The sequence below is a fragment of the Amblyomma americanum genome, chromosome 3 (assembly GCF_052857255.1).
Source record: "Amblyomma americanum isolate KBUSLIRL-KWMA chromosome 3, ASM5285725v1, whole genome shotgun sequence".
Taxonomy (NCBI): Eukaryota; Metazoa; Arthropoda; class Arachnida; order Ixodida; family Ixodidae; genus Amblyomma; species Amblyomma americanum.
Genome location: NC_135499.1, coordinates 42,706,010 through 42,730,929, shown reverse-complemented (window position 1 = coordinate 42,730,929; position 24,920 = coordinate 42,706,010). Strand labels below are relative to the sequence as shown.

The following is a 24,920-nucleotide window of genomic DNA, read 5'->3' as shown; positions in this document are numbered from 1 at the left end:
GCTCCTCGATCACTCGGTTGACCTCCGCCACCTTCTTTCTGTGTCTGTGGTTGAGCCGTTGTGTCTTCCAGCGACTGAGTATCGACTGCTTGGCTTCGATGAGATGCGCTGGCCGGCTGTCTACTTTATCAATCGCCGCGTCCGTTTCAATTTCTTTGGTCGTATCGCGTACGCTCTTGGTGATTTCGGCCGTCCACGATTCTGTATCTTCGATCTCGTCGTCAGCGTCTGTCTTCTGGCTTCTGGCGTCTCGGAAGGCATCCCAGTCTATCCATCTGTGTGTTTTGATGCTGGTGGCGTTGTGTTCCGGTATGCTGATTTCCACGATGGTGTGGTCACTGCCGAGGTCGGTTCCCGTGTTTCTCCAGGTGATCGTGCCCCGGACGTCATTCTTGACGAACGTGAGGTCCGGAGTGGTGTCCCGGGACACAGAGTTATCGATTCTCGTCGAATGCATCGGGTCCGTGATGAGGGTGAATTCGAGTTCCATGGCGTCTTGGTACAGGTCGCGGCCCTTTGCTGTGTACTTGTTGTAGCCCCGGGCTGGGTTCATCGCGTTGAAGTCGCCACAGACGATCAGCGTGTTGCGGCCTGCTGCGGTGCTGGCTCTGTGCAGTATTGTTTTGAATCTCTGTTTTGTCTGCGATGGGTTGCTGTTGATGTTGAGCAGAAATATGCTTCCTTTTCTCTTCTTGCCCGGGATGATTTCGGTGAGTGTGTGCTCGATCTTGATATTGCTTTGCAGCTCGTGCTCAACCCGGGTTTTCCCTCTGGTTATTACGGGCAATCACTTCAAAACTTTCAGTAAAGAGCCTCGAATTTTATGGACAAGGTCGGACGAGACCGAGCGCACACCCTGTTCTGTTTGGAATGGAATGAACCACGTAGATTGTGCACTGACATGACCTAGAGCTATTGGAGCTCTCACGATACACTTTCCGAAATCTATTTGTTTATTTATTTATTTATACAGGTCCCTACATTGCCCTGCGGGGCAATATTGTAGAAGAAATGCATGAAACATGATGAAATATAGGCATTCGGCGTAATATATAAAATACATAGATTATGCAAATGAAACAAACACTGTAGAACTTCCATAATAACGCTATGATGGACAGTACACAGCATGTAAAGTAGATACATAATAAAAGCGGGAAAAAATCCAACAATTCAGTTATGTCACGATCTAAAAATGTGATCATGTAATAATGTTAAAGGGTGGAGAATGTACAGTGAAGACTAAGTCCGGCAAACAGTTCCAGTCGTGTATCGTGCGGGGGAAAAACATTTAGTCGGTAGCTGGACTCTCTTGCTTTCATACTGTTGCCTACGCGGGGACACACGTAAGCGCGCTCCATTAGGTAAGTTTCGCTATTAATTCCAGTTTTATTTTTTCTTATTTTAAAAAGTGATGCTAGTCGTAAATACTAACGCCTATAAAAGAGCAAACACCATCCCAATCGTTTCACAATATTCGATGAGTGTTTCGTGAACTCACAGTCGCCCGTCACAAATCGGGCTGCAGGCTTCTGTATTAGCTCCAGTATATTCTTTTTTATTGCCAAGCCCCATAACCCAATGCGCAATTTGATTTTGGTATTGGTTTCTTAGGGAAAGAAATGGCGCAGTATCAGCCTCACGTATCTCGGTGGACACCTCAACCTCGCCGTAAGGGAAGGGATAAGGAGGGACTGAGACAAGTAAAGAAGAAAGAGGTGCCGTAGTAGAGGCCTCCGTAATAATTTCGACCACCCGGGGATTTTTAACGTGCAGTACTGACATCGCACAGCACACGGGCTCCTTTTGCGTTTCGCCTCCATAGAAACGCGGCGCCGCGGTCGTGTTCCGAGTACCCGGGTTCGAACCCAACCGCAGAGAAACGTAAAAGGCGCCCGTGTGTTGTGCGATGTTCACAATACGCCTCTGACTTGACTGCGTACATTCAAAGCAAAGCCTCTTACCTTCTGATCTGATTCGAAGATGTACCTTCTAATCTAGTTTTATTGCTCTATTGATCTCTGTAATTTTAAAGCGAAAGCTTTACTGGCCGCGAACTTGCGATTTTGCCGTGGCGGTGCTCCGAGGAGGCACATGACGTCACAAAACGCGCCTCGCCGCGGAGCCGAACCGGTCTGGCCGGGCCGGTGGCGGCTGGCGCACTCGGCGCGAAATTGAGACGTGCTCCAAGTCTCCGCCACTGCGGTCAGAGTGCGTCCAAGCCGCCGAACGCGTCGGCGGTCAAGCGCAGTTGGAGTTAGAGGGTCTCGCTTTAGCCGACGTGACGTCGCCATGCAGCGCGCGCGCGCATGATACGCCGGAGTATACACGCGCCTTTACAGACCCTGCGCTTAACCCCTCACCAATGTATTCGGTGGCGGAATCTATGGGAGCCACTGAAACACCCCACGCACTAACTGAATAAAAAATTAAAGTGGATTAGCTCAGCTAATTCAAGATATACAAAGCGAAAGATGTCAGCGTTCACTGTGTTCATTGGCGTTGGCGTTGACAATGCTCTAGGCGGCGATACCTTTGACGATAGGAAGGGCGCATCACTGGCTCCCAGGATATGCGGATGCCTCATTTCTGCTTTGATGCATGTGGCGGTGGTGAGAGAGAGATGTGGCCTTAATGCATTAGCGCTGACAGTGTTGTTGCTGATATGCGGCACTCCAGCAATAGCTAGGCCGCAGCGTTCATTTGGTTATCAATCTCTCGCGATTAAGTGCATGCCGCCTCCCAGGGTGGCAGGGAGGGCGTGCTGCCTATCCAATGTGCGAAAAGCAATCAAAACAGGCTTTTGCAGTTGGACACCGACCGCGGCGGCTGCGTTTTTATGGAGGAAAAACGCTAAGGCGCCCGTGTGCTGTGCGATGTCAGTGCACGTTAAAGATCCCCAGGTGGTCGAAATTATTCCGGAGCCCTCCACTACGGCACGTATTCTTCCTTTCTTCTTTCACTCCCTCCTTTATCCCTTCCCTTACGGCGCGGTTCAGGTGTCCAAAGATATATGAGACAGATACTGCGCCATTTCCTTTCCCCAAAAACCAATTATTATTATTATTATTGGACACCAACGCCACGTACATGAAAGCGATATTGAGGTCTCCACTGACCGACGGAGCCGGTTGCACGCCTTTCCTTTCGCGAAAATGAACGGCCTTTGCAAAGTTGTCAACTCCAATGAACTCTATGAACGCCGTGGGCTCACTTGTTTTGTTTGGTTTTTGAGGAAAGGAAATTGCACAGTAGCCGTCTCACATATCTCGGTGGACACCCGAACCGCGCCTAAAAGAAGGGCTAAAGGAGGGAGGGAAAGAAGAAAGAGAAAACTGAAAATTGAAAGTTGGATTTTGAGGAAAGGCGCGGCGCTGCGCAGCGCTGGAACACCTGTGGCTTGGTGCTACTAGTGGCGCATATGCAGTAGTGACTAGGAGGTGAGAAGGAGAGAAATATCAGCAGCGAGGCACGCATTGTGACGTCATGTGCCTCATCGGAGCACCGCCATGGTGAAATTGCAAGTTCGCGGTCAGTAAAGCTTTCGCTGTAAAAGGAAACCTGTGCCGAAGCTCGTAATCGAACTAGGGCCTTTGGCGTTTGAGGCGGAGACGCTACCACTCCGCCACGACGGCTCAAGCTTTAACCGTGAATAAAGGCGCATCTAGTGAATGCACTCTTTCGATGCAGAAGTCTCCGCGCTTTCGCTACGTACATCCTGGCCTAACAGAGCTAGGCCAGGATGTACGTTTGGAAAAAAATCGATTCCCAGCTAGAATTGAGCGTGCTCGACACGAGGACGACCTCCAAGTTTGGCCCCAGCCACCGCCGAAATATCACCTTGGCCGATTTGGAAAAAAAGTCGATTCCCAACCATAATTGAGCGTGCTCGACATGAGGGCAGCCTCCGAGTTTGGCCTCAGCCACCCCCGAAATTTCAGCTTGGCCGATTTGGAAAAGAAATCGATTCCCAGCCATGAATGAGCGTGCTCGACACGAGGCCGACCTCCAAGTTTGCCCCAGCCACCCCCGAAATTTCACCTTGGTCGATTTGGAAAAAAAATCGATTCCCAACCATAATTGAGCGTGCTCGACATGAGGGCGACCTCCAAGTTTGGCCTCAGCCACCCCCGAAATTTCACCTTGGTCGATTTGGAAAAAAGATCGATTCCAAATCATATTTTCGAGTGCGCGACATGAGGGCGACCTCCAAGTTTAGCCTCAGCCACCCCCGAAATTTTACCTTGGGCGATTCAGAAAAAAAATCGATTCCCAACCATAAATGACCCTGCTCGACACGAGGCCGACCGCCAAGTTTGCCACAGCGACCCCCGAGATTTCACCTTGGCCGATTTGAAAAAAAATTGATTCCCAGCCATTATTGAGCATGCTCGACATGAGGGCGACCTCCAAGTTTGGCCTCAGCCACCCCCGAATTTTCACTTTGGCCGATTTGAAAAAAAATTGATTCCCAACCATAACTGAGCGTGCTCGACACGAGGGCGACCTCCAAGTTTGGCCCCAGCCACCCCCGAAATTTCACCTTGGCCGATTTAGAAAAAAAAATCGATTCCCAACCATAATTGAGCGTGCTCGACATGAGGGCGACCTCCAAGTTTGGCCTCAGCCACCCCCGAAATTTCACCTTGGTCGATTTGGAAAAAAAATCGATTCCAAATCATATTTTCGAGTGCGCGACATGAGGGCGACCTCCAAGTTTAGCCTCAGCCACCCCCGAAATTTTACCTTGGGCGATTCGGAAAAAAGATCGATTCCAAATCATATTTTCGAGTGCGCGACATGAGGGCGACCTCCAAGTTTAGCCTCAGCCACCCCCGAAATTTTACCTTGGGCGATTCAGAAAAAAAATCGATTCCCAACCATAAATGACCCTGCTCGACTCGAGGCCGACCGCCAAGTTTGCCACAGCGGCCCCCGAGATTTCACCTTGGCCGACTTGAAAAAAAAATTTATTCCCAGCCATCATTGAGCATGCTCGACATGAGGGCGACCTCCAAGTTTGGCCTCAGCCACCCCCGAAATTTCACCTTGGCCGATTTAGAAAAAAATCGATTCCCAACCATGATTGAGTGTGCTCGACACGAGGGCGACCTACTAGTTTGGCCCCAACCACCCTCGAAATTTCACCTTGGCCGGTATGGAAAAAAAATCGATTCCCAGCTCATTTATGATTGGGAATCCATTTTTTCTAAATTGACCAAGGTGAAATTTCGGGGGTGTTATAAACCCCGCTTGATAATGTGAAGTGCCGGCATCGTGTCCCAATTTTCTCTAGCATATGTTTGTTACTGCAGTCTTTTTACTTTGCTTCTTTTCCTTTTGGCACCATTCCCACAGAGCGAGGCACCGTTGCTGATTCGTCCGTACGTGCAGCGGCTAACCCTGTCCGAGATGCACTGCATCATGACCGTGGGCTTCGCCAGCGTTTCAGCCGCCATGCTCCCCGTGTACTCCGACCTCGGGGTATGCGAAGCTCTCTGGCGCCGACCGTGGCTACTTTATCTATTTTGTTTCATTCTTTTCGATACGAGCACTTTAGCTCCAATGGCAAGTGCATTCACCCGGCCGGCTTAGTTACCTGCGCAATAAAGAAGAAAATTGGTTTGAAGGGAGAACTACTCTGGAGAGCCTTGACAGACATAGGTGGAAGTTCCCTGCGACAGACTGTCGTGTAGACCACATATATATAGCAGCGCGACGTGTGACTTTGTGACTTCCCTACACGAAGGAAAAGAGCAGGTGACCCTTATTCACAGTAAATTGAGGACTGAAGGCTGTTGTAGCGAGCTTTATGAGCTGGCAAGAGCGCTTAATTGGGAGGGGCCCATAGTCTAACAGTCGTTGTCTGCAAGACGTAAACAAGTTCATTATATCTCCTCGTCTAGTGCTTGCTATGAATATTTCTTTTTGCGTTTCCAGGCAATATAATCTTCTCGCGTTTGGCGAGAAAAAGCAGTTGGCAGCGCGGCGCATGGTTGTCATCAGTTGCTGTCGTCCTGTGTTCACGTGGAGTTCCCACGGCTGTTGTTACAGTTTTCAGGCTGTCATTACGTGCACCCGTACAAATTGTAATCGCAGTACTCTCAACCGCTACCTATGCTTGCTAGTATTCGAAGACGAACGCAGCCGATTCTAGGCGGCACTAAACAGGCGCCAAAAACAACTGCACCGAATTTTCGCTCTTAGTAAAATTCGATTCTTTTGGTTTTTGTGGCTTTGTTTATGTTGATTCCACAGCAAGGGACGCGTTTGTTCCTGTGAAACTTGGACTCTGAAATATTTTTTTTTCTCGGCACTGTACCCAAACTCGTGACGTTGATCATGGAATCGGGACGATCATCAGCTCCGTAATTTCTCATGCGAAGCCAATGGCGCTGCATTCAGGGACTCATAAATTCGCGAAACGTTCTTGGCGTCAATGCAGTTCTTGCAAAAAGCGTATTCTGCGGTGAAGCCAGTATTTCGGCTTCCCGCTTTTTCGACTTCAAAAAAACACCAATTTTAATGAATTTTACTTTTTATAATTAGAATGAGAAATAGAATAGAGATAAACCAATTTCATTACGTCGTGATTGTCCCTTAAATATGAGGCGCAGACAAGGAAAATGGCGGGTAGGCATTATTATTGGCGTGGGAAACTATAAATTGCATCTAGCAATATCAATATTTTTTTCCTTGGAGAGAGGTGCGCAAGATATATATGGTCATTTTTGGCGCTTGAAATGGCTTGACATTGACCATTTGTGTTATGTTCAGCTCATTATTGAGGGAGTTTTATTATGTACTCATAGACCATATAGGCATTTGTGCGGGAAGGCATCGTGCGGTTTCATTCTAAGACCTGCCAGGTGGCGAAGGCGATTTGTTATCTTTTTGTGTCGTTTAAACAAGATGCCTTTCGCTCAAAACCAATTTTTTTCTTCTCGTTTGCGATTGGCAGCTGGACTCTGTCGACGTCATGGTGGCTTCTCTGCTCTCCACAATTGCCGGCATTGTGTCCTCAAAGCTGTTACAGCCGGAGACAGAGCTCACCGCCTTGGCCTACTGCAGCGTCAAAGAACAAGACAGGTAACGGGCGCATGCGAGGTTTTATTTGGAATGGAACAAGAGGAAGAAATCTGTGCAGGGAGGAGTTTAAGGTAAAGGCAAAATGGAGCGTGAAAGATGCACGGTACATCTAATGTAATGACTGTCGTAGCCGCGCGATGCGACAAGGCTGACACACAGGCCCTCGATGCCGAGGGAACTCGTAAGTATGCGTATACACGAACATCGTGTTTACAAACAAAGCGGCGGCATTCGGTAGGCGGATCCGACTGGGATTAAAAGTAGGCTTAGCGCTCATAGGAATACATGGAAGGAGAAAGTTTCAAAGCAGTTTTCTAATCTTGCAATGCACCTATGATGTCGCTCCTTCGGGAAGAACAACGAGATTCATTATAGAACAGGTGCTGAAAGTATGAAGCGTCATTTCGGAGGCGTGCGCATGAGAGTCTCCCGCCGCTTGAGGGTGAGGCGGGAGCGCGACCCATCGAAACAAACTAAGCGAAACTTTATATTCTCGTTTCACCGAGCACCCAATGAGGCTGCCGTACGTAAACAGTTAGCGAGTTCATTACCGGAGGTGGCCGTGGGCATCGTCTGCGGCGCCGTCTGCTATAGTGCGTAGTTCAATTTCGTGCGCTTTTAATGGCACTTTTCAGGTAACGCTGTCTAGGCTGTCTACTTTGAACTACCATATTAATGAGCAAATGAAGCACACGCGGAATTATATCGGATGTAATGTCGGACTACACGAGAAACTTGGGCGATTCGGGGAAACACTCAGCGGATAAAACGCCTTTTTCGGGTATGGCCGGTTTCATAAAAAACGTTTTTCGTGGCGCTTTAAAAATAAACCTTCGCAATGACCATACTTCCTCAGCCTGTTCCTCAAACCACTCGCCAACTGTTAACCAACAGCCGCTTGAATGGCATTCTGGAAAACGAGAAAAATATTTCTCAAAGTTTTGCTTACACGTGTTTAAATCTCCCGTTCCGTAGCCCCAGCCGGCAATCATACCCACGCGCACGTAACACGGTGTTTTAAAGGTACATTTCCATCGAAATGACGCTCCGTCCTTTCTGGACCTGTTCCAGGATGAATTTCGTTGTTGTTCACGAAGAGTGGACATCACAGATGCACTGTGAAATCAGAAAACTTCTTTGTAATCTTTTGCTTCCATGTATTCTTAAAGGCGCTAAGCCTAACTTTCACTTCCAAGTTTTCCTCCAGTCGTTACAATCGGCGACAGTCGCGCCACGACATCTTCTTACGTCCCAGACCGGTGTTGGTGTATACACTTTGGCTGCAGTTGATCGCCTCGAACCGGATCAAGGAAATTCTGGAAGATAGCCTTGCACTGATGAAGGCACCGCAGGTTTGCCAGAGTTAGTCAAGAACGCTGGTGAAGGCGGAACATTCTGAAAGACGTGGTGCCGCAAGCCCGGCTGCCTAAACAATGCAATCCGAAACTACTCTGCCATCTTCGTAGAGATTAATGAGGAGGCGCAGACACGATTAAGAATTCCAAGCTGGTCTAGTTAGTTTGTCATTGCTTTGGTTAATGAACAGCCAAAGCGAGGCTAAGACGGAAGCTTTAAAGGGTCCCTGAAAATGGTGTTTGAGGGTGTTCGAAGTGTAACACGCCGAGTACAGAACCTCAAACGCGAACCGTTCATTCATATTTTTAAAAATTCGCGCTTCCCCCCTTCTGGCGGCCTGCTGTGCTGGGCTTTCGCCCGAACCCACACGCACAGCGTCATGCAGCGCTCGTTACGTCAGCAGCGAAGAGCTGTCATTGGCTCGCCGTAGCGTCTCTTTGTGACGACACGCAGCTACCATAGCCGCGGTCCGAAGCTCCGCCCTATCCCCTCCCACCCGCACGCGTGGGCAGCCGGCAGAAAGACCGAGTGAGTGGGGCCGAATTTAAGCGTGCAAAAATTTACGAGAGGAGAGAGAAAGGCGCGAAGGTGCGTGAATTCAGATTACAGATAACTGAGCTTCCACTAAACTCATCAAAAAAATTTGCTGGAGGATATTTTTGAAGCGGCATTCTTTAACACCACAGGCATACCACAAGATTACTCAGAGCCCCTTTCAGATCCCCTTTAAGAGGGAACAGAAACGATCATAATGAAATGTGCTTAATAGGAAATTGGAGTAAAACGGAGGCCAGATATAACTGTAAATTTCACCTCGTGGCAACTTGCTGTGGTCGCTACAGGTGGATAATGGCTACATGTCCGCTGCGAGCGAACCAGGAGCAGCATGAGCCGTCATGTTAGTCCATGAGTAGTGCCCTAACTTGCCACCGTCTGTCTAGTTTGTAGCAAAGAACCGTGTAATTTGGGATTATAAAAATTAATTAAAAGTGTCCACAACTTGGCACGATACATGTAATGAAGTTTGGAATATACAGAGCGAAATATGGACAACAAATCATAAATTGAAAAGTTCCAGATATTTAAATAGATAAATCTTTTTCAAGGACATGGTATACAATCATAAAAACATCAGAGCAGTTAAAATTTTGTTTTTCCAGCTTAGATATCTTCCCATGATTGCCCTTTACCTTTGTGCCAATTTCGTCAAATTCATAGATTGCCGTTTTCCCTTGCATACGTTTCTCATGCATTTTCCTTGTGTATTTAATTATCGTTTCAGATATACCTTTTTATGTTTAAGTGGGCCTTTGTTTTTGTGCATGTGATCTTCCAACAGAGGCGCTTAATATATGTTGTTGCAATTACTTGAACTTCGTATGCAAAAAACGTCCCAATGTGTTTTTTATATCCTGTTTTTACTTTTGTTCCATTTCACTAGTTTCAGTATTTTTATTTTTATGTGGCCCACAGGCGCTTGCAATGAATAGATTTAGTTATTATTTAATCCAAAATGTGATTTTTCTTTTGTCGCTCCCTCAACTGTCTGCCTTTATTGAATGTAAACGTGCATTTTTTGTGACGGGATTGGGGGTTGGAGGTGGGGGCTTTCGCGAACTAGTCAAGCGGCCTGTTCAGCATTTGTTCCTGAACCTCCCGCATCACCTTGATAGAAATAGAGCTTTTTATTACTGCTGTCGTTCAAAGGCTTAGGGTTTACTATAAAGTCGCTATCAGCGTATGTAGCTTCCACTTCAGCCTATGCGCACTCCAATGCAACCAGCCAACAGAAGCACAATACCGCTTTGATTATGCCCAGCCTACAGGACTTGTAGCAGCATTTTCGAAAGTTCGCAAACCTGACCCCAAGCCGCGTAATGGACAAGCGTCCTGGCCGATTTCAGGTCCAAGAATGTGGCTTCTTTAGGTCCGCCGAAAGAGAATCACAACACACGGGTAAACGGCCCGAACGCCCGGTTGTGTGCTCCAAAGACAATGGAACTGATCTGTAGGCGTTCTTCTGGCCCGTCACCATATGTCACAGTTAAAAAAGCAATGTTTTTGCTTCCTGTAGTGGCAGACGTCAGACATTTCACACCCATGTACAGAGAATACGATCACTTGTGTAGTTTGCGTGAGCCTTGTGTAGAATGCTGTAGCAGGGAAGTTCCCTGCGCATAACACCTCATCGTGGTTTGCAGATTTTACAGCGTACGGTTGCGCGGTAATGGAGCCACGTTTACTTGCAAGCAAGATGGTCGTGAGCACTTCGCCGGGAAACGATGGACTACATTCTAATTTCACTTTTATTGCGCTACCACTTATTGTGGCCATTCCCCGCATTTAGCCGTCAGACAGCATTTAGCTGTCTGTCTGTCTCTCTGTCTGTCTCTGTCTCTGTCTGTCTGTCTCTGTCTGTCTGTCTGTCTCTGTCTGTCTGTCTGTCTGTCTGTCTGTCTCTGTCTCTGTCTGTCTGTCTCTGTCTGTCTGTCTCTGTCTGTCTGTCTCTGTCTGTCTGTCTGTCTGTCTGTCTCTGTCTGTCTCTGTCTGTCTCTGTCTGTCTCTGTCTGTCTGTCTGTCTGTCTGTCTCTGTCTGTCTGTCTGTCTCTGTCTGTCTGTCTGTCTGTCTGTCTGTCTGTCTCTGTCTGTCTGTCTGTCTGTCTCTGTCTGTCTGTCTGTCTGTCTGTCTCTGTCTGTCTGTCTCTGTCTGTCTGTCTGTCTGTCTGTCTGTCTGTCTCTGTCTGTCTTTCTGTCTCTGTCTGTCTGTCTGTCTGTCTGTCTGTCTGTCTGTCTGTCTGTCTGTCTGTCTGTCTGTCTGTCTGTCTGTCTGTCTGTCTGTCTGTCTCTGTCTGTCTGTCTGTCTGTCTGTCTCTGTCTGTCTCTGTCTGTCTGTCTCTGTCTCTGTCTGTCTGTCTCTGTCTCTGTCTGTCTGTCTGTCTCTGTCTGTCTGTCTGTCTGTCTGTCTGTCTGTCTGTCTCTGTCTGTCTGTCTCTGTCTGTCTGTCTCTGTCTGTCTGTCTCTGTCTGTCTGTCTGTCTGTCTCTGTCTGTCTCTGTCTGTCTGTCTCTGTCTGTCTGTCTCTGTCTGTCTGTCTGTCTGTCTGTCTGTCTGTCTGTCTGTCTGTCTGTCTGTCTGTCTGTCTGTCTGTCTGTCCGGATTTGTGGCAGGTTGCTTACCTGCCCACCAAATGTCCGGCAGGTGAGCTGTCTGCCCAACATGTGACACCATGTGACGCTTTTAAGCGTGTCATCAATACAATGCGGTTATTCAAAAACAATTTCGTCGATTAAAAAAACAACCAACAGGCCAGGAAAGGGTCCTAACCAGAGCATAGGAACTCGCCTTCACTTTCTGCCTTAAGCTAACCTCCAATGTGCCATCCTTCGTGTGGGACGCAGCCTCGAAAAGCGGGACCCGGTGACTCTTCAAGACAGCATGACGACCGTGGTGGCTGTGGTTGAGGCCGTCGCTGTCTCCTTGGTGAGCGTTTTATCGGCCGATGCATTTGCTAGGGAGCTGTGTTGGAACGCCACCAAACTCCTGTCCTTGCCGGAACTCACTCCGCATGTGAGTATGCCCGAGGGAATCTGCACTAGTGGCAATTGAGCAGCACGTCCGAACACCACGTGCAATCGTGGCACAAAATATGTCAGAGCTAATAAGACACTACGCTGGAAGTATTGGACAGAAAGATTGCGTGTATACTTCAAAGCCCTCCTCCTCGACTCAACTCATGCGCCCACTCTGTCCATCGTCCGCAGTGTTAACGCTTTGTTAAGAGGGCTCACCAGCTACGAGGCAACAGATTTGAACTTCTTCGGTCGATAGATGGCAGCACTTAACTACCACAAAAAAGGAGGGAAGTTCTATTTCTCCTCCAGGTGTGTAAATTCTACCGCGACACCCCCTTGACCGCTTCACGGAAGTAGTACTTCCGCGAACAAAGTAGGGCCGAGAACTTTCTTTGTATATCCCGCCAAAGCTGGAAATAAGAATAACCCCTCTCAAGGGGTGGTGGTCAGAGAATGGACCTTTTTCCAGTAACCCACCACACAGCTGACACAACGAAAAATACGTTTTTGAGTTTGGGTCCCCCTAAGCTCCCTCGAATCTTTTCTGAGAAAATTGACTTACAATGACAGGTGACAGCTAGGATGGGGTATACAGCCTATGCTGGTTTCCCATAGCCAGAACAGATAAGTTGAGTCATCTTTTGACACACCTTGGGAACACCTCCCCTTCGGCACTTCGGCCGGCTCTTCCGTATTCCGCGTATTCCTCCGTCCCCACACACAATGCAAGCCTAGTGGCCGTGTACGAGTGTGGACGCCGATTCGGCAGCGCGGCCTCAGTGAAAAGCTTTTTGCGCTCTCATTGTTTGCGCTGCCAGTGTTTATTTCGCATTGTCTTTGCTGTTGTTGCCCTTACTTTTCGTTTAACAAGACAACTCTGATTTGAACTTTTTCTGTCGATAGATGGTAGCACTTAAGCACCCCCCAAAAAAGGTGGTAAGTTCTATCCCCCCTCCAGGTATGTAAACTACACAGCGACACGAAAGCATTCGTTCTTGCGCGTTCAAAGAGTAGAGCCCAAAACTCTCTGTAGGTACGCGGCGAAATTTCGGGGGACCGAAGCACAAAAAAGTTAATCCCTCTGAAGCCATTCAGCAAAGAAGGATGTGGGCGTCAGACAGTGGGCCATTTCGCAGTAACCCACCAATTTAGCGTTTCTGGTTTGGGCCGCCTAAGCTACCTCGACTTTTCTGAGAAAATTATTTTACAGTGGTAGGGTGGGGTTTCTGGTTTCGCTTGAGCAGACAGGTGTGCTTGATTAAAATGGCGGAAGAGACTTGGCGCATCCCCAGGACATTACTGGAAAAAGGTCCATTAGGCTGAGCACCTATGTAGCCAGCCCCAAATAAAAGGAAAGAAAGGAGCTCCTAGCACAAGGCCTCATGGCTGGTCTTCTTCCCTTTCCCGCGTAGCCTTCCTTATATAGCTACAGATGGATGTCCTCGAGTGCAGTGACAGCGTGTAGCTTACTTTTCCTAGTCTCGTACGAGCGTTCCCAGCGCCGAACACCCATGTTCCGCTTCTCAGCACCAACAAGACTTGAGTGATTGGCTTGTTCTAACGTTGGTCATCATCTTGTGGCACTTTCGTGCGCCATACTTTTGATCCCTGTCTTGACAGCAGTAGATTTGTCTCAAAGGGCTTGAATACCAGCAGGCAACAAGTCAGCAGAAAATGCCATCAAAGAATTTCAGGCACGGGAAGCGTAAGCGTGCAGGTGCACTGATTGCGAACACCAGAAAGCGGCCAGCTCTCGAAAACGAAGCTCCTACGAGCAAAAGACACTCTTCTCGCTATCGTGATGACCTTGGCCACCCTGCTGAAGGTTATTCGACGCATGAAGTCAACGAGCACAACCCAAGGCCGGCAGACGTTGAAGCCCTCATCAGAGAACCGGAGGTGCCAGGAACTGCCCTGTCATCTTCATCATCTTCAGTGATGACCGCAACAGGGTCGTGCGACGAAGATATTGCTATTGGAGGTTCCGCGACCACCTCAGTAAAGAACGGCAGTGCAAGTGCTGGAATTCAAGGGCGGCGCATTGTTAGCCTTCAGTACCTGTTGAGCAGCTTGCAAAAGACCGCCCTCCATGCTTCCTTCAACTGCACTTTAGCGGATATGGACTGTGAGTCTGAAAGAAAGCAAGGTCTTCGAAGCACGTTGACTCTCGTATGCAGGATGTGCCGAAGGAAGGATGTCATCCACACGGACCCGCCACCTGACGCACAAGCTTCTATCGGCTGCGGTGATGTAAACACATCAGCGGTATGTGGAATAGTGTGAATTGGCTGTGGCTTCTCAAACCTTAACGAACTGCTTGCGTCTATGAACATCCCAAGAATGTCATCGGACACTTGCACAAAAATAGAGGACAACGTTGGCCACATTATCAATCAAGCCGCCTGGGAGGAAATGAAAAGAGCGGGCGCAGAAGAGGCAAGGCTGGCAAGAGAATGTAGCAACATTGACAGTGACGGTACACCCACGATAGCAGTCATCGCAGATGGTGCGTGGTCAAAGAGATCCTACAAGAACAAATATGACGCCTCGTCAGGCGTGGTGAGTGTAAAAATTTATTGAATTGCCAAAGTGGTAAAAATGCTGCATTTTGTACTTGAAATATTTTACACTTGCTCCTTCAGCTAATTGAAGAGATATGGAAAAGGTCCGCGCTTTCATAACAAAGCACTGAAACTAGTTTCAGTGCTAGCATCAACGAAGAGAGAGAGCGTGCAGTGATTAGAACTGTGAACACAAATATGCTGTCAGCGATGTTATGTGTGTTTGAGTTGGTCCTTGTATACGTGCGAACGCACAGTCTTAATAATTATAATTTTTTTCCTGTTGTTCAGTGATTAATATCTTGTGAAAAACAGAGTATTTACATCACACTACGAGCAGGAAGAAAGACTATAGAATAAGCATGACAGCGGGGCTATGTACCGCTGTGATCGAAAGGCATCAATTTGCCTGGAGGTAGTTACAAAGCAGCACTTTAGTCACAAGCATGACAATACCTACATGTTCTAGCGATTAGCAGTGCAGCCAGTATGGCAGCTTCGTGACTAATATTGGTCTTACTCTTTCAGGCTGCCATCGTTGGTCACAGAACTGGAAAAATCCTGTACCTTGGCGTGAAAAACAAGGTATGCGCAATGTGTCGTCGGACTCCACAAGGTGCCACCCCGAAAGAGCATCAGTGCCACAAGAACTGGCAGGGAAGCTCAAAAAGCATGTAGCAAGCTATTGTTGTTGAAGGCTTCAAGAAAAGCGTTGAGCTACATGGCATCAACTATACAAAGCTTATAGCTGATGGTGATTCCAGCACTTACCGATCTATCGTCGCAGAAGCACCGTATGGCAACCAGCGGGTTGAAAAAATTGAGTGCAGGAACCACCTACTTCGAAACTATGCAGCAAAAATAAGAGAGATCGTTCAGAAGAAGCGGCTGGAAAAAAATTCCTCCTAAATTAAAAAAAATTTATTCTCCAAGCAGCCGTGCGCCTACGGCATGGAGTTGCAACAGCAATAAAAGTTAGGAGCAGTGAAGATGCTTCGTTTTTTGAAAAAATAGACCGTCTTGCTCATTACATAAAGGACGGCCCAAATCATGTGTTTGGAGACCACGCCAACTGCGCTGATTACTTCTGTTCCAGAAGCAAAGCGGGAGAAGAAAACATATTTCCTCAAATAGTTCAGAAAGGCAACTTTGAAGAAATTTGTGTTGCCATGAGCAGAGTGGTTGCAAACGCGGCGAGCCTAATAATAGACGTCGATAACAATGCTGCCGAGCATTACAATTCCGTTGTGGCAAAATTTGTAGGTGGAAAGAGGATAAACTATTCCTTGAAAACATCTTACGAGACAAGGTGTTTTGCAGCCTCCTTATCGCTCAACTGCCGAGGAACATACTAGGAAAAAATCGCGCGCAGGATATCGGGAGGGCAGCTTGGAGGATGCACAGCATCATTTGTGAAGGCATTAATTTCTAGGAGAGATTCGAAGCGAAAGCTACCGAAAAAGAAGATATCAATCACTCCACGCTGCCAGCATCGAGAAAAAGAGCGACATATTGGTGCCGATGCTGATTACGGCGTACCAGACATGGAGCCTGATGCTTTTCAATCTGCTTCCGACAACTTCCTGAAATCGCTCTCGCTATCAGCAACCAACATCGAAGACCTGCAGCGAGCAACGTCAAAGCAGAGTGGATCCACTGTGTGGAAACAAGAAAGGCGAAAAAGATTGACGGCATCAGTTTGGTGCTACTTGTAAAATGAAGCCAACGACGGGATGTGGGAGGACAGTTGGTGACATCCTGTACAAAGAAATAACTTCCGAAGCGATTCGGTATGGAAAGAACCACGAGTGCTTAGCACTCAAGCAAATCGAGAATGAGTGCAACGTCGTGGTGAAGGAGTGCTGCCTGTTTGTTGACCAGGAGAGCCCCTTTCTTGGCGCTTCCCCGGACGGACTCATTGGGGAGGACGTTCTTGTTGAAGTCAAGTGTCCGTACTCAGCGAGGGACCTTACTCCACTGGAAGGAGTTCGCGCCAAAAAAATAACGTGCTGTAAGGAAAACAAGAACGGGAGATTGCAGCTGAAGACAAACAGTAATTACTGGTATCAAGTGCAAGGACAGTTGAATATTGCTCGCCGTAGGAAGTGCTTGTTTGTGTTGTGGACCAAAAAAGGCATCAGCACTGAGGTGATATCCAGGAATCAATCGTTTTGGGAGGACGAGATGTTGCCGCGGCTCAAAAAATTTTATATGCACTGCTTGCTGCCTGAGCTCGTGGACCCAAGGAGGAGCCGTGGCCTTCCAATTCGTGAGCCTGATTACATTCTCGAAGCACAAAACACTCGGTCGCTCAAGTGACCATTGAAGGAAACGTCGAAAAACGACGATAACCAAGAAACCACCTAGGACACCCATTGTGACTACAGCGCGTATTTTCCTTCTTTCACTGTGTCCTGCGTGACACACAAACTGCGTTCACTGTGGGGCTAACGCAAGCCATTGTGCGCTACAGTATAGATGCCGTCGGACGACGACTGTGTTTCATCCACAGATGAGCGGCCTCACGCAGGGCTTGAACAAAACCACTGCAGACAAGCTCGCCATGATCGCCGATGCTGAACCTGGGATGTCTTCCTTCCGTACGTCATGTTCGTCTACTACACCGCAGTTGAGATGACCAGTCATATATGACACATTTTAGGCTCATTTACGGCGAAGAAGCAGCGACAACGCTTGACGCCATGCTGCCAAACGTCACCAGTGAGGACAACCTTGACGTCACCGCCTGCTTGCAGCGTGCGGGAGCTCTACGAGTCGCTCGGCTACGCATTACACACCAAGAGCGAACCTACGTCCGACGCTACAATCTCCGCCGTCGCCACGCACAATACAAGCCAAGTGACCGCGTATGGGTGTAGACGCCTATTCTGCAGCAGCCCAATAAAGAGCTTGTTTAAGTACCACGTTAATCTGCTCGTCTGTTTTTTCATGGCATTTTCACCGCCTCGTGACAATATTTATTATAAATTGTAGTAGATTTACTTCCTTGCACACCTCCTTCACTGCTTATAATTTCACAACGAAATAAGTCAAAGTTGGATAAAACTAAAAGGGCGGGAAGCGAGTTCTTGGTTAGCCCCGTTTACATGAACCAATAACGTCTGGTTGAGTAGGGGGTCGGGCTGAGCGAGGTCCACCCAACTCGACCAGTGCGTGTTTAGAGGAACTTGATTTTAGGGAGTCGAGACCGGTTCAACTGCAGCGACACCAAGCGTCGAGCGAGCAAGCAGTGGCAGCCTCCGAAATTAGGGCGGCCATCACTGCATAGGAGGCGCGACGGCGCACGTGATAAGCAAGTGATAACCTAAAGAGCAAACGACGCACTGGGTGTACAACTGTTGCCAGATTATCCTAAAGCGTTTGGCAACGCTGGTCAAACAGGTGTTTCCTCCCGACCCATGACTGTGTGATAGAATGGTGCAGGTGCGGCCCTTTGTCCAATTCCTCAATGGCGTGGGCCGTCTTGCTAACCCCCGTCGATCGCTTTGTCATGGTAGGGAACTCTGTGCAGCTTGTCAAAACAGCGCGCCAGCTCAACGTCACGCAACATAAGCTCGAGCAAAAAAGGAAAGCAGAAATCCTTTCAGAAAACAGCCCAAGCAAGAAAAAAGGGAAGAAAGAGCTCAAGTCCGTCCAAGTTCTGAGTAAAAACCTGCGCGCACGAACACAGACAACCAAGAGGTTGGTGGTAGAGTGTAGTAGCGACAAAAATATGCTGATGCCAGGTGGAGCCACGTCGCAGTGGTTACATATAGCGCGAATTTCAAATCCCCGCAGAAAATACATACACAACTTTCAGAGCCTGTAAAACGCAAACACTAGGCTCGATATGAATGAAAATTGCGGCTTAACAACCAAGAGAGAAAAAGGAAGGAAATGTTGCGGACGAAATTTTGATATCATAGTTTTTTCACAAGATGACATGAAAGACCGACATATCTAAATGTGCAATTTTTCTGAATATTTACCTCTGAATTGTAAAAAAATAAACTTAAAAAATAAAATCTGTCCGCAACATTTCCTCTGTTCACTAAAAAAGAAAACGCTGCCACAAACCTCATGAAAATCTGTCCATTTTAGACACGATACAGCTTCTGAAAGTTCCCATGTATTTCCTATGGACACTCACTGGTGAACCCTCTTAACAGAAACTATTGTGCTAAAACATTTATGGCACAGTCTGTTCACCATTCCATATGTTCCCGCAAGTTCTTTAAGACCAAAATACCGTTACTCCATTCCTCGCTCCTCAATCCGGTACGGAAAGCGCACACGTCAATAATAAGTACCTGCCTGTTTCAATAGTTTGCCGCCTAGTGTATTCCGGACGAAAACTAAATACACCCTGAAAAAAAAATTGCGGAATGTCTCTGCATTGCTTCCTGCCCCATAATTATTTCATCTAATGATACCGCCTTAATTTAAAATTACTGTCATCCCCTTGATGTTGTAATAGTTAGATCTTTATATTTGTCTCTCTGTGTTAAGTTTTTTGTTGTCAAGATCGTTGCAACGTCTCTCTTTTTCCTTTGTTCTGCCAATTTTCGCTGTCTGCCAGGCGCTGCCTCTCAAGCCCTTTGAGGCTTTGGTAGGCCTGATTTATAGTGTATGAATGTTTTTGTTTCCCGCCCGCCAAGACAATGCTATTAGGCCTTTTTGCGTTTTCTTGGCGCAGGCGTTTACCTTTGGAACCGCGAAATGTATGCCTTTTATTCTTTCGCAGCGTTGGAGTCTCTGAAGAAACACGCGTGGGTGTGTGTTCTAAACTGGATAAGCCGCGGGGACTCGATCATGTGAAATTTTTTTAATGCTTGAGCTGCTTGACACGCGAAGCGAAACGCTTTCCAAACTGAAGGACACTGAAGGTGCCTCACACTTAACGCACTCGCTATTCGAGCGCGGCGAGCGTGTCAAGTGGCGCCCTCTGTCGGCTCACGCAGGCATTGCTGACTCCGCTCCTAGAGCCCCTTGTCCTGCTTATGGGTGTGAACGCGGCCGAGGCACACGCGGGCGCCCGGCTGCTGGCCACTGGGCTGCTCGCCAACGAGGTGGTCGCCTACCGGCAGCTGACTGGACCCGCTCTCAGCGCCTCCCTATCGGTGCGGACAGGCACGACACAGTTCCTTTGAAGCTGTAAAAGAGAATCAAAATAGGCGTGATGCAGTTATGAAATCGGGATCAAAGAGTGTCATTCACAGCCGAGCAGTTTTCGAGCTGTCCGTCCTCGGAGCAATGCGCGATACTGCCAAGGACAGCGAGCGAAGGAACGCAGTGGGATTAGCATGAAAGAATGCCTTGAGTAACGCCATGCGTTTCAACGGTACAGAAATCCCTTCGAATGTCCCACCAGCCTTTGAAGAAATTTGGCCCCAGAAGCCCGATGATTAAAGCAGGAAAAGGACTTTTTAAAAGGATTTTGCAGCGTCTGCATTCTTAGCAGCATCCATCCAATGCATCTTTACTGTCCTCTAGAAGCCGTTTTGATGCGCACTCATTTCTCTTTAAAACAACTAACAAAAAGTTTATATGTGGCTCCTGAATATTGATGCACGATATACTCGATCCTGACTTTTAGAACTATGGAACGGTTTAGGTGGCCAGCGTTGCAAAAGAAGATGAAATAGACGCCACGGAATGAGTCAAGACAGCGGGAAAGCGCTTACGCTGGAAACATTAGGCGCCAGCTGCGGTACTGCCAATCGCACCACGTAGCCACTAAGAGAAACATGACGAGTACATTGACCTTGTAGAGAGGAATGTCCTCCCTCTAGAACGTTTTTGCACGCATACTAACAAGAGATGCAAGGTGGGAACATATCCGTTGTCCGTTTTGCGTAATATGGACATATTACAAGCTACACAAACCAACGGCAGCGCTTAGATTCACTGCTTAATCTAACTGACAGCGAACCGAGCGTTGTGCTTTTCGCTCCAATGGGGAAATTCTTAACACTGCAAGTAACCACATGGCCTGCTCCTTCGTTCATTGAAGGAGTACGGGCACCAAATGTTTGTTGCACGTTTTCTTTTCGAAGCTAATAATTTGCACAAATGAATCACTGCTTGCCATTTATTGGCACTCGAGGCCGCCTTGGTGGCTCAGTGGTTATGGCGCTTGGCTGCTGATCCGAAAGACGCGGGTTCGATCCCGGCCGCGGCGGTCGAACTTCGATGGAGACGAAATTCTAGAGGCCGTGTAGTGTGCGATGTCAGTGCACGTTAAAGAACCTCAGGTGCTCGAAATTTCCGGAGCCCTTCACTACGGTGTCCCTCATATCCTGAGTCGCTTTGGTATGTTAAACCCCCCTAAACCAATCACTAGCACTCGTTCAGTACTTTCTAACTTTATTTCTATTTAATGCTTAAAAGGTTTCAATTTCATGCGCTTAACTTTGGCAGTGACGTGTAAGTGCACTTCAGGTAACTTGCGCAAGCAAAAAAACACTGTACTGCGCTTGCCCCTGCTTTCTGGTTTTAATTCACTCCAACTCTTACCCCTGTCAGTCGCAAAGATCCGCAGTCGCAGTAAGAAACAGGGAAATATTAATAAGCAGTTTTTTTTTATTCCTGACTTGGCTTCAAGTTCGCTTACAGGTCACAGCCACCGTTAGGAAGTTCAAGCCGAAACAAAGAACAGAAGAGCCTAGTTGATTGTCCTGGGAGAACTATGCACTGCGAGAGCAGGTAGACTAATTGCGTGTCTGTCGTATGTAGAGAGCTCAAGCACGATAGGATGACGCTCTGCCCGCACAACCTCGGTACGTCCTGGAGCACGCTGTGGCGGAGGCGGTGGTTCATCGCCTGTTACTGAATCCCTCAGTAAAGCCACACTTATCGGGCCTATACTGAGTTGGTTGGCGCCCTTTGTCAAGACTTGCCGGCCTTGGTTGGAACCTTGCGCCAGTCGGCACAGCCAGCTTGACGTGATGGAAATGCTTCACCTCCTCCGTTGTCAGCCAAAGAAGTTGGGAATTGAGGACTAGGGATTTGCCAACAGTTGGGGAAGGGGCATTTTAAGCTTCTTGTGCCATGTGAAGAAAAGATTAAGGGGTGTTTATTTCAAGGGTACGCCTAAACATGAGCACTACCTGGCTCTCGCGATGATTAACGCAATCATGACGCCAGACATAGCGATACAGCGTTTTTTGAAGTTATGAAAGGATTACAATGGGTGTTCTTGGGTCTGAGGAATGCGCCGACACTGAGTTGCGGATCCTCTTCTTTAGCGCGTGTTCGAACACCCTACGGTGCGCGTTCTTTCAGCGTTTTAATTACCACTGTATGCTTAGGTGGTCTTATTCGTGCCACGCCCCGGAAATGCTGCTCCGCCTGGTCCTTACTTGCGTCCATGTCCCTCCTCGCCGGACACGCCGCAGTGGTCCGAACTCCACGTGGTTGAAATCAAGCCGGAATTGTATACGATGTTGTGCCCCGACAACCAGCCCGGACTCCACATTTTCAAGACGCACAACTTCTCCCGCGAACGCCCTTGAACAAGCCCGGTGCTGCGCCGCGAGGCCACAGCGCCCTAGCGCTCCCTTGACAAGCTATGATGCTGCTCCGCTAGGCAGCAGCGCTGTATGGAGAAGCATTGGTGAGCAACATGTCCAAAAGTGTTGCAACATTGCTAGACAGCCAGGTGTCGGTTCCCCTTTCCCCCTGGGAGTCACCGCGCGCAGCAAACTTGAAGCGGGTGGCCAGCGCGGTCTCTGGTTGGACCTCTAGGACGGCTGTCAAGTGCTCGATTTTTATTGGTCCGTTTGTGTGACGACCGTTTCTCGGGGCTATATAAGCCCCAACGCTGCCGGCTGGAGGAGACTCCGGACTCCGATGTTCCGAGTTCGTGCTGAGTGTGCCGCTCCCGAGTGGAGCGTGATGTGTGACGCGTTGGAGCCTCGCCGGACGTCACCGTGCGAGAACTGTCGCGTTTGCTGCTAGCTCTCGGCCCCTGTGCCGATCTCGTCCTGTATAATGCTCTGTACATAATGTATAAAATCCCTTTCGTTGTTCTCACCGACGCCTGACTCGGAGTCTTCGCTACCGACTGAGAGCTGGCGACGCTCTGTCATAAAACGGGTGGCGAGCGCTACGGGACCACCTCAAAGTCACAACAACGACCGCGCCTCTCACAGTCCATGTACCGTTCTGGGATGGCAAACATCATACGCCGTATCATTGTAGCGTGTATCTAACGCATGTTTTGTGCCACGTCGTCTTTCGCTCTGTGATCACTGCGGGGGCCACTACTGCAAGCGGAAAAACGCCTCCTCTGCGCACTGGTGGAGAAAAATGTGGAACGGCTCGCGTCACCCTTCCCTCTGCTGACACACTACTACCTTATCTACGCTACGAAACCGGCGAATGGACACTACAGCTTTCGCTGTAAAATGCAGCCGATCTAGTGTAATTGACTGTACAAGGTCCTAAGCCCGACTAAAGAACTGAATTATGTTTGCTTGATTAGGGCGTAATGAAATTACGTTCTCGCGCCTCTGACACAAGGTACGCTATAAACAGGAAGGAGTAAAAAAGGGAGTAAGCAGTCCTCTAGCGCACTCTCCATTACTATAGGGAGTGCGCTAGAGGCAGCTTGCTCTCTTTTTGCTCCCACATAGGCGTATTCGCGTTTAGAGCGAGAGTATGTGATTGCATAAATTAAAACGTTGTTCTGGTTTGAACCCTTTAAGAATTTGAAAAAGAATAAACAACTATGAAGAGCAGACATTTTTTCCCCGGAAGAAAGCAGGAGAATTTTGCCTGTCCCTTGCCGCATTTAGCAAAGGATCAGCGGCGACAGCCAAGTCGCACCACGTTCTAGTGTACGCTGTGTAGCACATATATATAGACCATACACAGGCACACTTACGGAACACACATTGCAGCGCTCAACAAAATTTATCACTCTACTTAACAGGCATATGATAATCGACGCCTGCCGCCAAGTTTAAACAGTCGACAGTGCGAAGGTCCGGCTTTTGAAACATAGAGCCCAAGAGTACGCGGCAGTTAGTGGTTGGTTTTATGTCAGCGTTATACATAGGATGCCCAAGCTCGCCAATGTCTGTTCAAGCGTCTTCATTCAGCTGAGGGGCACGAGCACGCGGGCTGAAATTCGTCCTGCTCTCCACCATAACAAGACTGGATGAAATCGCCGCCGCGGCGGCAGCGTTTCGATGGCCGCGTTTCAGTGCACGTTAAAGATCCCCAGGTGGTGCAAATTTTTCCGAATCTCTCCACAGCGGCACCTGTTTCTTTTAACGAGATACCAATTGGGTTGTTATGTAGCAAAAACCACCGCGTTTCTCGGTAACGAAATTTATTGGTAGGCAGAAAGCGTCGTGACGTCATCAGCCCTACAAAATTTGAAAATCAGAGGTCTAGAGCGCTCAACTATCTTCCACTGGATTATCATATGGGATTATACTGACTCACCCCACTAACCCATCCCATTAAGCCACCCAATAATCGTAATTAATTAGCTTAATCCGCCCAGCTATTGCACCATAATCCACGCATTAATCATCACTAACCTATCGCAAATCCTTACTAATTCACATTAATCCATCTTATTCTACCCACTAGTCTATTTTTGGGGGGTGGGCCAACTGCCAAATGCTATCGCGTTTTCCTGTTTAAAAATTTGGTTAAGAAGGCCGCCAAGTTTTTTCTTTTACTACCTCATTAATCCCTTCCCTCACGGCGTGGTTGAGGCTTTCACAGAGTAGTGTGACAGTTACTGCGCCTTTCATTTCTTCAAAACCAATTTTTCGACCTAACACTAAGAAGGATATTTTCCCTCTTGGTAACCGCATCCGGATGCCCAGTGCGCCGATGTCGCGCAGTTAACTCTCCTTCGCCGACTTCGCCCGCAGGTGCGCACCCGGCGCGTATTCACGTATGCGCTGTGCGGCTTCACCAACGTGGGCTCCCTGTGCATCACACTGGGCGTGCTGAGCGCGCTCGCACCCAGCCGCTCCGAGGACGTGGTCTCGCTCCTCTTGCGGGCCCTGGTCGCCGGCGCCGTGGCCAACGCCCTCACCGCCTGCGCCGTCGGTAAACCTCTGTCCACGTTTGAGTAACTATAGTTGCCTCGTCGAAAGTGCGCACACACTCGGGCGCTACCATTCGTGAGAACCACGCCTATAATAGCTCGCATCTGACCTGCATAATTCGTTTATTACATAGACGGCATACTTATCTGCTTGTCAGGATCTCTTTTTGAGGCTTAAGTGTCAATGCTCAAGACTGCAGCTTGATAAAGGTAACCACGCGTAGGAAGAAATTGTTATCTATGCCCCACATTTATTCGCTTCATCGGTTCA

At 48.3% G+C, this 24,920-nt stretch overlaps 1 protein-coding gene across 1 annotated transcript; it reads left to right on the top strand.

The window, feature by feature from the left end:
* The first annotated feature begins 701 nt into the window (after positions 1-701).
* Positions 702-24,677, top strand: LOC144123700 (solute carrier family 28 member 3-like). Its single transcript, XM_077656482.1, has 7 exons — positions 702-710; positions 5,359-5,484; positions 6,962-7,089; positions 11,843-11,924; positions 15,106-15,162; positions 19,539-19,697; positions 24,471-24,677. Exons 1-7 carry the CDS (start codon positions 702-704, stop codon positions 24,675-24,677), a joined length of 768 nt encoding a protein of 255 aa, XP_077512608.1.
* The last annotated feature ends 243 nt before the right edge of the window (positions 24,678-24,920 follow it).